This window comes from Sander vitreus, chromosome 1 (assembly GCF_031162955.1).
Source record: "Sander vitreus isolate 19-12246 chromosome 1, sanVit1, whole genome shotgun sequence".
NCBI classification, from domain to species: domain Eukaryota; kingdom Metazoa; phylum Chordata; class Actinopteri; order Perciformes; family Percidae; genus Sander; species Sander vitreus.
The window spans coordinates 12422567-12436385 of NC_135855.1; the positions used below are offsets into that span (position 1 = coordinate 12422567).

The 13819-nt window shown below is 40.2% G+C and overlaps 2 protein-coding genes across 2 annotated transcripts in view; one reads left to right on the forward strand and one right to left on the reverse strand.

Annotated features, from left to right (window-relative positions):
• The first annotated feature begins 3517 nt into the window (after window positions 1-3517).
• Window positions 3518-6803, forward strand: LOC144522059 (transmembrane protein 138-like). Its single transcript, XM_078256841.1, has 4 exons — window positions 3518-3587; window positions 4393-4564; window positions 4692-4767; window positions 6564-6803. The coding sequence occupies exons 2-4, from the start codon at window positions 4439-4441 to the stop codon at window positions 6674-6676; spliced, it is 315 nt and encodes a 104-aa protein (XP_078112967.1). The 5' UTR covers window positions 3518-3587; window positions 4393-4438; the 3' UTR covers window positions 6677-6803.
• Window positions 6804-7284: 481 nt separating this feature from the next.
• The window catches only part of LOC144522054 (cilia- and flagella-associated protein 70-like), a 16085-nt gene continuing 9550 nt past the window's right edge, over window positions 7285-13819 (reverse strand). The window contains exons 20-27 of the mRNA XM_078256827.1: window positions 13553-13795; window positions 12394-12539; window positions 11880-12032; window positions 11291-11452; window positions 10743-10832; window positions 9883-9984; window positions 8641-8688; window positions 7285-7543 (exon numbers count right to left, since the gene is read on the reverse strand). Coding sequence (XP_078112953.1) covers window positions 7445-7543; window positions 8641-8688; window positions 9883-9984; window positions 10743-10832; window positions 11291-11452; window positions 11880-12032; window positions 12394-12539; window positions 13553-13795 — 1043 coding nt within the window. The 3' untranslated portion in view covers window positions 7285-7444. The remainder of the gene's footprint in view (window positions 7544-8640; window positions 8689-9882; window positions 9985-10742; window positions 10833-11290; window positions 11453-11879; window positions 12033-12393; window positions 12540-13552; window positions 13796-13819) is intronic.

The window sequence follows — 13819 nt, forward strand, 5'->3', positions numbered from 1 at the left end:
AACAGATTATAACTTAAGTAAAGAAATCTACATATGTAACATATGTGTATAGCGAGGGGCCAAGGACCCTTCCCTACTTCCTACCCCTCTGCTTCCGGCGCCTATGCTCAGACCAAAGCCATATTTGAACTTGTCCTTCATGTTGATCTCAACTACACACCTGTAAAGTTTCGTGACTGCATTGTGCACGGTTGTGACGCTATCATGTTCTATCAAAATATCAAAACATCAAAATCTGGCCACAGACAGACAGACATATAAACACTTGGCAAAGTACTCAAAACCACCTCTGTGGTAGTTCCCACTGTAGGTGTCTCCAGGACCACGTTTTGCCATGATGACACACACACACACACACACACACACACACACACACACACACACACACACACACACACACACACACACACACACTTATTTTTCAATGAATTATGTAAGGATTTCATTAAACACTTCACTGAATAAAGGAAGCATTAACATTTTAATTTACTACTACTACTACTACTACTACTACTACTACTACTACACATAATTCGATTATGGACATTTACATTTCATATACCCAAACATTAGATTTAATCTAATTATCAAAAACCAATTTAAACTGCTGGTTTCCAGTGGTTCATGGCTGCAGGGCAGTTGTCCACTTCACCCAGTTGTTAATACAGTGCTTGAGTAAACGCACTGTAGGGACAAAATCCCCAAAAAGTTACAGCAGACGTACTTTCCTACAAGTAAATGGTGCAGCATTGTGTGTGTGTGTGTGTGTGTGTGTGTGTGTGTGTGTGTGTGTGTGTGTGTGTGTGTGTGTGTGTGTGTGTGTGGTTATACACATTCACCACTAGATGACAGTGTTTTCTCTGGCTGAATACCAAATATTCAATAATATCCTTTCTAGAAGCATTACTGTAATCTTGGATGGAAATGTGACCATGTTAATCGGTCGCTTCAACGTATACAGCCTTAACCTGTTGTGGTTTGTAAATTGTAAAGATATATTTAATAATAAAAAATAAAAATAAAAAAAGTGGCACATACAGAAGTGAAACATTTTGTCCACAATAAAGTGAAAAGAAAACATATCACAGTACAATTTTTAATTCAAGGTGCATCCAAACAATCTAACCAAAATGTCTTGACAAAAATCTTGTGCCTGTCTATTAGAGAGGGTGGGAGGGGGGGGCAGCTTGGGTCTTAAGACACAAGCTGCCAATCTGTGATGCTCACTTGAGTTGTTAGTGGCCACGTGCATCATTTGGACAGATACTACTCCAGCCTCTGAAATCAACAATTTACAGGTACATACACTTTTATTGTTTTGGCAGCAATTTGGTGATAGTAGTTGAGATTCTGAACTAGTAAAAGGGAGGATGTATCGCTTCTGTCTAAAGCAACAAGCTGTTAGGGAGTTTCCTAAGAAGATTAAATGGTACTAAGAACATCAAGATGGGAGCACATGAACAACAACAACGAAGGCTTTAAATGAAACCACTATTCCTTGTCAAAGGAAAACTAAATTCTCGTGGTCTCGTACATTTTATTAAAAAGAGAGAGAGCAGAAATTGAGTCTCTGATGTGGATCCGTAGCGCTGGAAAAAACCTTGAACAAGATGTTAAAACTTTGAACACGTTTGTCTGGTATTATTTTCCCTTTGTTTATACTGGTTGTCCCACAATCTCAGTGGGACAGCTTTCAAGTAGTCTTCTGGTCAAAGCTCCACTGTTCAGTCGTAGTCCTAATCTTCCTCACACCTGCCACGGACATGCCAATCTATAAATATGGGGGTAATAAGAGGATCCACCTGGTTACAGTGGGAGGGAGCCATGTTGGATAGGGATCCTGTGTCATAAGAAGAGCCAAGGCAAAGGTTTACAGTACCTGCTTAACTAACACCCCAGTGGCAACAACAGTGTAGTGATAGGAGGACCTATCACTCCAATTGTCTGTTTTAATGAAATGGATGACAAGTTACCCGAAGGATGTTTGTTTCTTTTTCTGTATTTCTAGGATATCATTACACCATCCAAAAAAGAATGGTCCTTTGAGAGAGAAGCTGCTTCTTACGCAACGGTAAACAATTTAACGTTTAAATGTCCTGGTGTAGAATTAGCTGTAATTTCATTTAATCTTAATCCGTGTTGGGGCTTGTTTTGTTATGTTTGAAATGTGACTTAGCTATATCTGGATATTTGCAAAGTATTATTTAAGGTAATCTTTTGTCAGTGTGTCACCTGCCTTTATTAGCATCTAGCTGTGTAGATAGATTTTCTTCGTTCAGGTTTTGAGGGATGGATAGATTTTCATTTTGGTGCCCTCTGTACGAAAACATAACATATCGTCCCAGAATCACTGGATTATTCACAGAAAACACTGTTTTCCGAGGGACTATTTCCTTAAGCGGAGAGGCTGAAGTGTGGATGAATATTTTTTTTTTTAAATGTGAACAACTAAAACCAAAACTATCTGCATGGATAGATACAACTGGAGGTGAGATGTATCTAAAAAATGATCAAGCAGGCCAGTCCTAATCATTTGGCAGGTACAGCCTCTCCTTAGCAGTTTATATACAGTAGTCTGCTCGTATTGACACTGTGTGAAATGTACTCATCAACATGCTAGCCCATGCCTGGAAGCAGCCCAGGTTAGTCATACTTTAGTCACTGATGCGCCAGTTGCTGCTAGAACCACAGGGTCCCTCCCTTTCCTCTTAATCCTTTTGCATGTGACCAAATGTTTGATACTTTTCAGCTGTTTTTTTCCCCAAAAGGTGCTGTGTGTTAATAAGGTCAAAAAGGTGGAAAGTTCCATCACAGTATATGAGAACCAACACTCTTAGAGAAGTAACAACACGAGGCAGTTAAATGGACTCATTTTACATTTTCTTACGTTTGGTAGGAAAATAACAATAGTCCTGTACACGTCAAGTGCACATACGTAAATCTGCAACATAATGAGAGTTGCACTGTACAGTGAACACAGTTTTTTAGCAGAATACTAATGTGTCTCTCCCGTCTCTCCTTCCACAGAGTCTCTACTGGATTTACTTTGGTGCTCAAACTTCATTCAATTTATGAAGGTTCACAAATTGGTGGATGCTTTACCACACCAGTGACAGTGATCTGTTTATGCTGGAGCTGGAAAAATCAACACTTGTGACATGTTGACATCTGTGATTTCCACGCAGCTCATCCCAATACCCAACTCTGTTTCCCATTTTGAAAGGACTTCAATTTTCCCCAAGTAAACGGGACAAATTTGAACAGAAAATGGAGCCCTAAATGTTTCAAACACACTTTTCAGAGTGGAGCCATTTGAATGCCTCACTGAGCCCCTAAAACTGTCAGGACTGTTGTGAGTGGATTGATGTTTCTATGTAACGCGTGTGCGAGTGCAGTGCAGCCTTGGATCCATCGTGGAACCACCACAGTGCGCCCGGGCGCCCAGCCTTCGGGCCGGAGACGCTCCACACCAGCAACTACTCTCTGGTGTTACTGATTCAGCTCAGCCTGCTCTCCTTCGACCTGTTTGTTAACTCCTTCAGCGAGCTGCTGAGGGCTGAACCGGCTGTCCAGCTGGTGCTTTTCATGTGAGTAAGAGTTTCCTCATTGTTTCAGCAGCCAAACATGATCTCTGGCTCGAGGGGGAAAAGATGAAATTAGTACAGCCCGACCGATATATCGGCGGACAGATATTATTGGCCGATATTAGGCATTTTCCAAACTGTCGGTATTCGCATTTATAGTGGCCAATAAATGAATATTTAAAAAATAAAATAAAAAAGGACGAAACACCCTTCAACCATGTTATGAGTGTTAACATGGTTGTTTCTTCTTTTTTTTTCAGTCTTGTTCAAAGTTATATTTATGAAGCTTACCAAGTCTATTAATACTGGTAACTTTGATTTATTTTATTTTTTTTTGTTATTGTGTTTTTGTTCAAAGGACTTTAAGTTTCATATCTTATGTTTGTATTTTTATACATTTTATTTATCAGAACTATAATACATTTTGATGTTCCTCTGTTCTGTTGTGACAATAAAACAAACACGTTTAGTTTTTATCATATAATGTTAGTGAGGACTCATAAATTACTACAAATAACTAATGTTAAGGAAATTTGTTTATGTTTTGTTACACATTTCTGGATTAAAAAACAATATATATATATATATATATATATCAGCTGATATATACGGCCTTAAAAAATCCTTTATCGGTCAGGCTCTAAAAATTAGTACACTTTAGTTGTCTATACTGAGTCATTTGGGATGCTGGAATGATTTTAAATAACGCTGTACAAAGACAGTAAGCCTGTTGTCCCTTTTTGTTTCTGCTGCTCACACAAATCCTTCTCTCGTGGCTTTTCTTTTCCTGTATGCTTTTCCTCAACAGTATCCAGGACATTGCCATCCTGTTTAACCTGATCATCATTCTGTTGATGCTGTTTAACACCTACGTGTTCAGGGTCGGCCTGGTCGCCATATTGCTGGAGCGATTTAGAGCTCTGCTAATTCTCTCTGCTCTCTACTTGACCTTCAGTATCATACTCCATTCCTGGCTTATGGTACGTGCTGCTGTATGCGCACAAGTGGGCAGCAATGTATTCAAATCTAAGTCCTTGTGAATGTTACTTTGTTCATTACTTTACGAGCCAAATAGACACAATGACATCAGTGTTTTATTCTTTCCAGAATCTACGTTGGCTAAATATCAACAGATTTATTTGGACAGACGGCCTTCAGGTGCTGTTTGTGTTCCAAAGAGTCGGTAAGAAGACTTGTTAATACATTCTTTTTAATGCCAGCCAAATGCATTTATTTGAAGTGTTTACTGTTGTCTCTAGAGCTTTGTTCATAATGTCAACAATATGTCTTCTTTCAGAAAAAAGGAGCAACAATTTATCACTGCATATTCCATGAGTTTTATTTGAATTGACATGCAAATGAAACCAGAGACGCAATCAAGGCGGTACTATTGATATGAATTATATCTCAGATTTGAGACATGCTCAGAGAGCAATAGTTACAGGAGAATAAGTGACAAATGACAGCAGAGCTTTGTGTTTTCTCTCAGCTGAATATAAATCGGAATTTCTCCCTCAGAGCAGAAATATTTACTCAATATTTAAGAGAGTGAATGCTGCTTTTTAGTACATAATTTGTATTTGAAGGACTATGTAAACTGTACCATCAATTCCCCCACCTTTTTAGTTTTCCCTTTACCTCTTACCCATAGTTTTCCGTAACTATGCCACCTTACCGAATCCCACCTTTGTGCATGAACTGCTTTTATGTAACCTGGTTTCAGACCTCTGAATCCGCTCTCATTTTTTTTTTTTTATCAATCATCAAATAGAACGACAGGGAATTTCAGTGTGATCATCACTCTTTATGCTCTGGAGAGTTTCATTGACAGAAAGCTTATAGTGTTCTCAGAGTCCCTCCTCTCTACCAACGGGCTGCAGGCAGCGATCTCACATCGCCTTGTGGGTGCGATTTTCATACATGTATAAGCTCATAAGTGGATAAAATGATTTACTGTCTAGTTCTTCCCTGCAGGTGATCCCTTATTAAGTATGAGAACGGACTGTAGCCATGTTTTATTTCTCTCTGTTCCGTTTGCTATTTTAGACCCACCCAGACGGTTACTCAGTGTGTGACTCAGTGTTGCATCACCACAAAATCTCTTTCATTACGAACCTTCCTTAAGACTCTGTTAACTCTACTGGGCTGAGTTGTAGTTGTAATTGCTGGTGGGGATTTCCCATTCCTCTGTCTCTGTACAATCACAGACTGTATTATCTCTCAAGTAACCTGAATCATTGTTCAAAGTCATGACATAGGAGCCACTCACTTGGAAAAAGCTGATGGATTATGCCAACTAAAAATGACTATTGATGTATTTATTTACACAAATGACATGTCTCACCTTTTTATGCAGTTACATTTGAAACGTTAAGTTATTATTCTGGTAACAGAGATTGGTTTCAGACAATAACTGAAGTAATTCGGTGTGATGATTTACTTAACTGAAGCGAGTCTCAAGTTTTTGCAAGTTGATTTTCACGACAAGATTGAAAGTGGATGCAGCGTTTGCATGAATTCTTAAAAAAAGAACAAGTCGGAACAAGAGTTTGAAGTGATGAAAGTAATGCAGGATTTGTAGTAATCGTTGTAACCAGACAAAACATTAGCATGGTTCTGTGAAATAAAGATTCTTGATTGCACAACAGAACAACTAAACTGGCTTATTAGAGATTGCACAAAATATATTTATTTCATTTGGTTTTTTATTAGCTGTTTTGGATGTGTTGTGCTGCCGCGACTACTTTTTGAAAGCACTGTCCTCTGTTAGTTGAGAATTGGACTAGCTATGAAGGCAGATATGTCAAAACCTGTAATAAAGTACTGTAAGTCATCAGTATTTATCAACAACTCAATTGTGTGCTACGGGACAGTCTCACTCCGAGCAACTTGAAATTGATTTAAAATGTGGAAATGTATTTTCTGTATGTTTTTTTTAGTTTTGTATGATAAAACCTCACATATATTTTCTGTTCACAGCTTCTGTGTTGTACTACTATTTTTACAAGAGGACCTCAGAGTATCTGGGTGACCCTCGCCTCTACGAGGATTCACCGTGGCTGCGAGAACTGTTTGCTCGGGTCAGACAGTGAGCTTACTGCAAAAAAAGTACGTGATGCCACAGAGGCCAGAACTAAAAACAGACTGATACATGTGGAAACCAAAGATGTTATAATAAAGTGTGCATTTGGAAATCCATACTTAAAATGGGGGACAAAATGGCCACTTTAATACAGTGTACTTTAAATGCATTTCCAATCACAGTACCAGCTACATTTTGGGAACATTCATTTTCAAATTTAAAATAAGAAATACATTCAGGCCTAAATGCATTGGTTGCAACACATATATTATAAAACAATTTGACAGGAAGTGTAGCCAAAATATCTATTCCACATAGCATTTCCTTACAAAGGATTGTGCCAAAATCTGGTAAGACGTTTTAGAACGTCTAATCAGGCTTGTTTTGCCGGTCAGATGGTAAAAATGACATGAAATGGGAGATGATTTAATATATTCTGTTGATACCTGTCACCACATGCCCTTTTTCTTTTCTTTTGTTAATGCTCTACATTTTTAAAAAGGACTATACTGCAGTTGTTTTATATACATGTCAGACTATTTGTGTTGCTTTGAGTTTGTTTGTTGTGTCGATATTGAACAGGGTTTAACTTTATTATGACTTAAACAGTTACTGATCTCCACTGTCTGTAAAATCTGACCCATCATGTGCGTCCGAGCTGGCTGTGTTTCATTTTCACAAGAAGTGTTAAATGTTTAAAATACAATAAAATGTATTTTAAGATGTGTGTGTGTGTGTGTGTGTGTGTGTGTGTATGAAATGTACTTGGTCAAATGATTTATGAGCTTGTTCCAAAGCATGACACCAGATGAGCGTAGCGGAGCTGATCCTTCAGGTCATTGAACTCTTTGAAGAGTGACTCCTTCTGCAGGTTGAACTGTCCGCAAAGAAAAGAGAACAGGTTTTCATTAGATGGGAGTTTCTTTATGAGAAATGAAAACAGAGGTATGACTTTTTAAAAAGATCTTGGACTAATGTATTATTTGTTAAATTTATTACATATAATTTATTCCAATGAATACATTGTGACAAAATGAAGGATAAATACCTCGAGGCCTGGATTATGTGACAACAAAACAAACCAGTATAAACTAGTAATCTATATGAAAGTATTTTCTCTTCAGTTAAAAATGCTACATATTTGACTGACTCAAGAAATCAAAAAGCTTTGTTTTCGCGGTGTTTTATGTAACACTGAAACAAATTAAATTGTGGTAGGTTTATTTGCTGTTTTGCGGCATTATCGATATTAAAGGACAATTCTGGCGCAAAACGAACCTAGGGAGTAATAACAGATGTGTACCCACTCTGTCGTTCTCTGGGACATGTTTTCATGCTAATCGAATGCGTTTGTAGCTTGAAACAAGCTAGCGCGGACCGCTGATTAGCTTACAACGCTAGTATTCGGGGCACAGGGAACGTAAAAACAAATCGCTATACCACACTTCAACGGTAGCATAATGAGGGTCCCTACATGTTAACCGAAGCATTGAGAACATTGTAAGTGTACAGACAGTTTATTAAAAAGATAGTTTAGAAAGACAGTCGCGTTCTTGTCTACAGGCGGTCGCCGTCTTGGGAGCTACGGTCTTTCTAAACTATCTTTTTAATAAACTGTCTGTACACTTACAATGTTCTCAATGCTTCGGTTAACATATAGGGACCCTCATTATGCAACCGTTGAAGTTTGGTGATATTTTGAGCCTTTTTAGTGGTATAATTAGCGATTTGTTTTTACTTTCCCTGTGCCCCGAATACTAGCGTTGTAAGCTAATCAGCGGTCCGCGCTAGCTTGTTTCAAGCTACAAACACATTCGATTAGCATGAAAACATGTCGCAGAGAGCGACAGAGTGGGTACACATCTGTTATTACCCCCTAGGTTTGTTTTGCGCCGGAATTGTCCTTTAACAATAAATCCATAACTGGTCCCAGCCCTACTTTAAATGACTAATAAAAACACTAGACCAACTCACCCTTGTTGCATATTTATAAAACTGCTCTGCTTCCTCTTGTCTGCCAGACTGAAAACAAAAGGTTCATTACATGGTTAGTTCAGGTCTCTGCAGGCCTCGAAAAATCCAGTTGCAGACAGTGAAAAAGTGAATCTGTGTTGAACTGTGTCCCAATTCAGAGGCTGTATTCCTGTAATGACAGAGGTCACAAAGGTGTGTCCTTGGTTGGACCTGAGGGTTTAGCAGAACTTGCTTTTCCTCCTCAAATGAAGTCCAGGCTCACTGAGCAATATGACAAGGTCTTGTGATCAGTGAACAATGGATCATGGGATACTAAGGACCATTTACCAGATGTGCAACTCATGTTTGGGTAAAGAAAGGCTAAATTCTTTTGGGATTATTTATAAGGGGAAAGTGTTGGCTCATTTCCGTCTTGAAATTTAGCCCTTAAAGGAGAAATCCGGCGCAAAATGAACCTAGGGGTTAATAACACATGGGTACTGAGTCGACCGTTCTCTGGGATTTGTTTTCATGCTAATCGAATGTGACCAGTTTTAGCACAAACCGCTAATTAGCTTATAAAGCTAGTTGTCGGGGCACGCGGAAGTAAAAAGAAATCGCTATTTCTATACCACTAACAAGGTTCAAAATAGCACCACACTTCTACATGTAAACCGAAGCATTGACAACTTTGTAAGTGTACAGACAGTTTATTAAAAAGATAGTTTAGAAAGACAGTACCGTTCACTATACATATCTTGGGAAAACAGTCACGATCAGTCAAAGCACGAACGCCGTGCTTGAGCTATGTTACTGGTTACTGGTTGCATGGTGTTCGTTGTTCGACTGATCGTGACTGTTTTCCCAAGATGGCGCCTGCCTGTATACATGAACGATACTGTCTGTTTTTAATAAACTGTCTGTACACTTAAAAAGTTCCCAATGCTTCTTTTTACATGTAGGGACCCTCATTATGCTACCGTGGAAGTGTGATGCTATTTTGAGCCTTGTTAGTGGTATAGAAATAGTGATTTCTTTTTACTTTAGTGTGGCCCCGACGACTAGCGTTATAAGCTAATTAGCGGTTTGTGATAAAACTGGTCACATTCGATTAGCATGAAAACAAATCCCAGAGAACAGTCGACTCAGTACACATGTGTTATTAACCCCTAGCTTCATTTTGCGCCGGATTTGTCCTTTAAGGGAGGCAGAGCTTGAACTGGGACACAGCTGGTGTGTTTTCAGAGCGCTGTCTCCACTCACCCTGAGGCAGATCAGAGACAGGTAAGCCCACACCTCTGCGTTCTGGTTGTTCAAATGATTGGCCTCAGTCAAAGCTTCTTCAGCTACACACAGCTCCTCCAGCTACACAAACAGATACACACAAACACAACAAGGCTCACTTCCTTTACAAAGTAAATGAAAAAAAGAAATAAGGCTCCACAGCTGTCTTGTTTACGTGAGCTTGTTGGCAAACTATACAGTAGATTCAAGAGTCACCTGGGCTTTGTTCAGCTGTTTTGGTGAAGAAATAACATCAACATGAACTGCCTTTAACACAGTAATGTCACAAGATACAATGTATTAATCAGACTGCTTTGGAGCCTTTCAAAACCTAGTCTTTGCCAGACCTTCCTCCACAGCGCTGCGGAGGAGGGTCTGGCTAGTCCACACAACATTCTGGGATGGGAGAAAAACGTGCTCTGGTTTATTGCCATTTAAACCAATTACAATCGTCATGGGCAGCGCTAAGCTCCGCACGGAGCCGCTGCAAAATAGCCTCGGGAAGGAACTTGTTTTGGTGGAACATGTGTACGTTCAAAAGTTGTTTTAGTCGTGCAACAGAAAACTCAGATTGGACAGATAGTCTAGATTTACCCTGCAGAGATCCAAGGAGCAGTTAACCATAGTCCTCATAAATCCACCGAAGTTTAGAATTCTAACACAAAGAAAGCGAAAGGAAACGGTGAAAAGACATGCATCCGGTGGAATTTCCTGCGGCACCGGAGAAATCCCAAAAGTGGAACGTCAAGGATATAGACTATTCAAAACCAGACTTAAACTGGATTTCAATATAATTCCAGGTTTCCTTCATTGTTCTGGAGGTGGAGGTGGAGTTTTACCCGGTAACAGGCGGTGCCCAGGCCCAGCCAGGTCAGGCAGGACGGAGACCGCTCACAAGCCTGCAGGTAGACAACTTTGGCTTGCTCAAACTGAAAGTTAAAAACATAAGAATAAGAGATTTAATTACACTGTAGTTAGTTGCTTCATACAAGATGTTTTACAATGTCAAATAGGAATATAAGAATAACTGCCTGGTTTCTACAGCACAATGCTCTTTTTATGACACACTCACATTGATATAGAAATTCACGTGTAGCAATACAATAACAACATTAAAATATGTGTCCAGGAAAACCCATTGTTCCTGAGTTTTTTGCTATTCTAGAAAAATGTACTATGACTAGAATGCCTTAATACAGTATTGTAGAGTTCCTAGTTTTTCGAGATGCATGGCAGCCATGCCTGTGGCTGGTAGAGTTTAAGAATGACTGGTGAAATGTGTAGTCTTTCCTGGAAATGCACCTGGCTGATTCATCAGCAGATACAGTACACATGAGTAAACTGTCTGACTGATCAGAGAGCAGTGAAGCTTGTCTCAATGTCTGACCTTCCCCTGCTGGAGGTAGATGGATCCCAGGCGGAGTAGGACAAGGTGAGCGTCTGATGGCAGCTGCAGGAAGTTCAGGCTCTGCTCATAGCTCTCCTGGGCATCACTGAACGACCCTTGCAGGTAGTGACAGTGACCATTCAGCGCCCATGCATCCACATCCTGCTCACAGGGTGGGCAACACTTCTCAGGTCAGGGATTCAGAAGAGATGCTAGTTTAATCAGGTGCTTTTGCGTGTGTGGTCACATCACATGAATATTAACAGACTAAACCTAACTAAAAAGGTTGTGCAGTGAAATAATCTGAGTCCCTATATCCTCTGAAAAGAATGATCCAAAATGAGTCTTTTATCCATGAACACACCACTACCAATAAAGAGTACATTTCTGACTTTGCCAATAGGCCTTACAGAAGGAGAGTAAATACATAGTATAGTATACAAACAACAATGGGGTGAAAGAAGTTCATAAATCCAAAACTAAATGTGAATCTTTGCTGCAAACAGAAGCAGTGACCCATACTGCACATGTCACATTTTCCACCCAGTCCTTACTCAGTGTTGCAGCCAGAAGTAAAGTGTGTGAGTACCTGGTCTCTGTGAAACAGCGCCTCCTGGAGGCTGGCGGCGGCACTGCAGTAGTCAGCTCTGAGCAGCTGCAGCTGCGCCAGATGAAGAAGATAGGAGACACTGCGACCACCAGCTGAACACAGCAGCTCCAGGGACAGAGCACGCTCCGCCATCTGACAACAGGACAACAGTGACTGCTGATAACTGTTAGCAACCACAACAAGGCCATGTTGTTGTTTCATTTTGGTTGAACCTTTTACTGCTGACAATAGTAGCCATTGTTGATTTTAGTGTGCCATTATAAATACATTGTACAATAAATGTATAATATGAAGAAAAAAAAAACTTCATATTGCCCTTTTCCACAATGTGTTTTGATTCCCACAATATATGTCTTTTCCACAGCTGTCATTTCCCAGATGTTGGAGCATCATTAATGGTCGTACATTATGGGTTGTTTTCATTCCTATTTGGCCACTGAGTGCAGCTGGCTGGTCAGCTTGGCAAACCACCAGCCACTATGTGTGTTTTTACCTGCAGGGCAATGTTCTGCAGCAGGAACTGAACTGTCTCTGTGTAAATGTTCTCTGAGGAGAGTTCAGCTGGAGCTGATCTGGAGCTGACACTCTGTGCAGGAGGCTCTGCTTGCACCTCTGAGTCCTGGTCTCCACACTCTGGGTCTAAGAGAAATGACAGCAACATTGTCAGGTAGCATTTGGCACCCATAGTCACCGCCAAAAGACCTTTAGGTTGGGCACCCGTATAGGTCTTTGGTGTTGTTTTGCCCCCAACGTCTCCTCCCAGGCAGCACGGCAATGGTTATGTTTAGGGTTAGCTGCCTGGAAGGCGCCGTTGGAGGCAAAAACCACCATTGAGCGCCCGTATAGCTCAGTTGGTAGAGCGGGCGCCCATATATAGAGGTTTACTCCTCAACGCAGCGGGCCCAGGTTCAACTCTGACCTGCGGCCCTTTGCTGCATTTCATTCCCCCTCTCTCTCCCCTTTCATGTCTTCAGCTTTTCTGTCAAAATAAAGGCCGAAAATTCCCCCAAAAATAATCTTAAAAAAAAAAAGTGCACTTAAGTCCAATGAGCGTATCACAGACAGAAGAGATTAGACAAGTCTTATTTATAGGTTGCCAACAGATTTCATCTAAAAATATATAGGTGATGTTGTGTATCAACATTCTTTATTTTAACATGTTAAATTAAATTAAGTGCACAAAGATAGAAATCAAACAAAAACTACAATCCATTACTAACTGACAGCTTGTCCTTTTCACACTGAAAATGCACCCTTTCTTGTTATTTGAGATTTTATAGCAAATGTCAATAATAATGAAAAATTAGATTTTGGGTTTTGGATTTGTTTGAATGTTTTGAATGTTAATGCATCTCAGTGTGTTTCATCATGCAGTATATGTAGTGTTAAAGATGTGAGTCGAGTTTCAACATTGCAGATCCAGGAGAACTGGAACCAGAAACACTTCCAGTACAAACCAAACCCCAAATTACAATTTCTCGGTCACCCCCGATACAGATATCACCACATTCACGACTATTTTTCCTGCTTTTCTCTCCAAGAATGGCATTTATGTTTGCTGCCTGATTGCCCTCATGTGACGAGAGAAAACTAACACATAACTTCATTCAGATGAAGACACATTACATGCTTTTAATCCCACTGCATCTCACCTTTCTTAACAGTGGCAGACTGACATGCAGGCGTGGCCATCTCCTCTTCCTCTCGCTGGTCTTTCTCCTTCTCATTTTTGTCCTCCTTGTCTTTCTCCTCCTCCTCCTCCTCCTCCTCCTCCTCCTCCTCCTCCTCCTCCCTCAGTGTTTGCTTCTTTGCTTCTTTTGCCCTCAGCTGCGTTCTGGCCTCCAGAAAAGCCCTCTCAGCCAAGATGAATTCGCTCTGGCTCTCGTGGAGCAAACCTAGACAGCAGACCCAGAAACGTA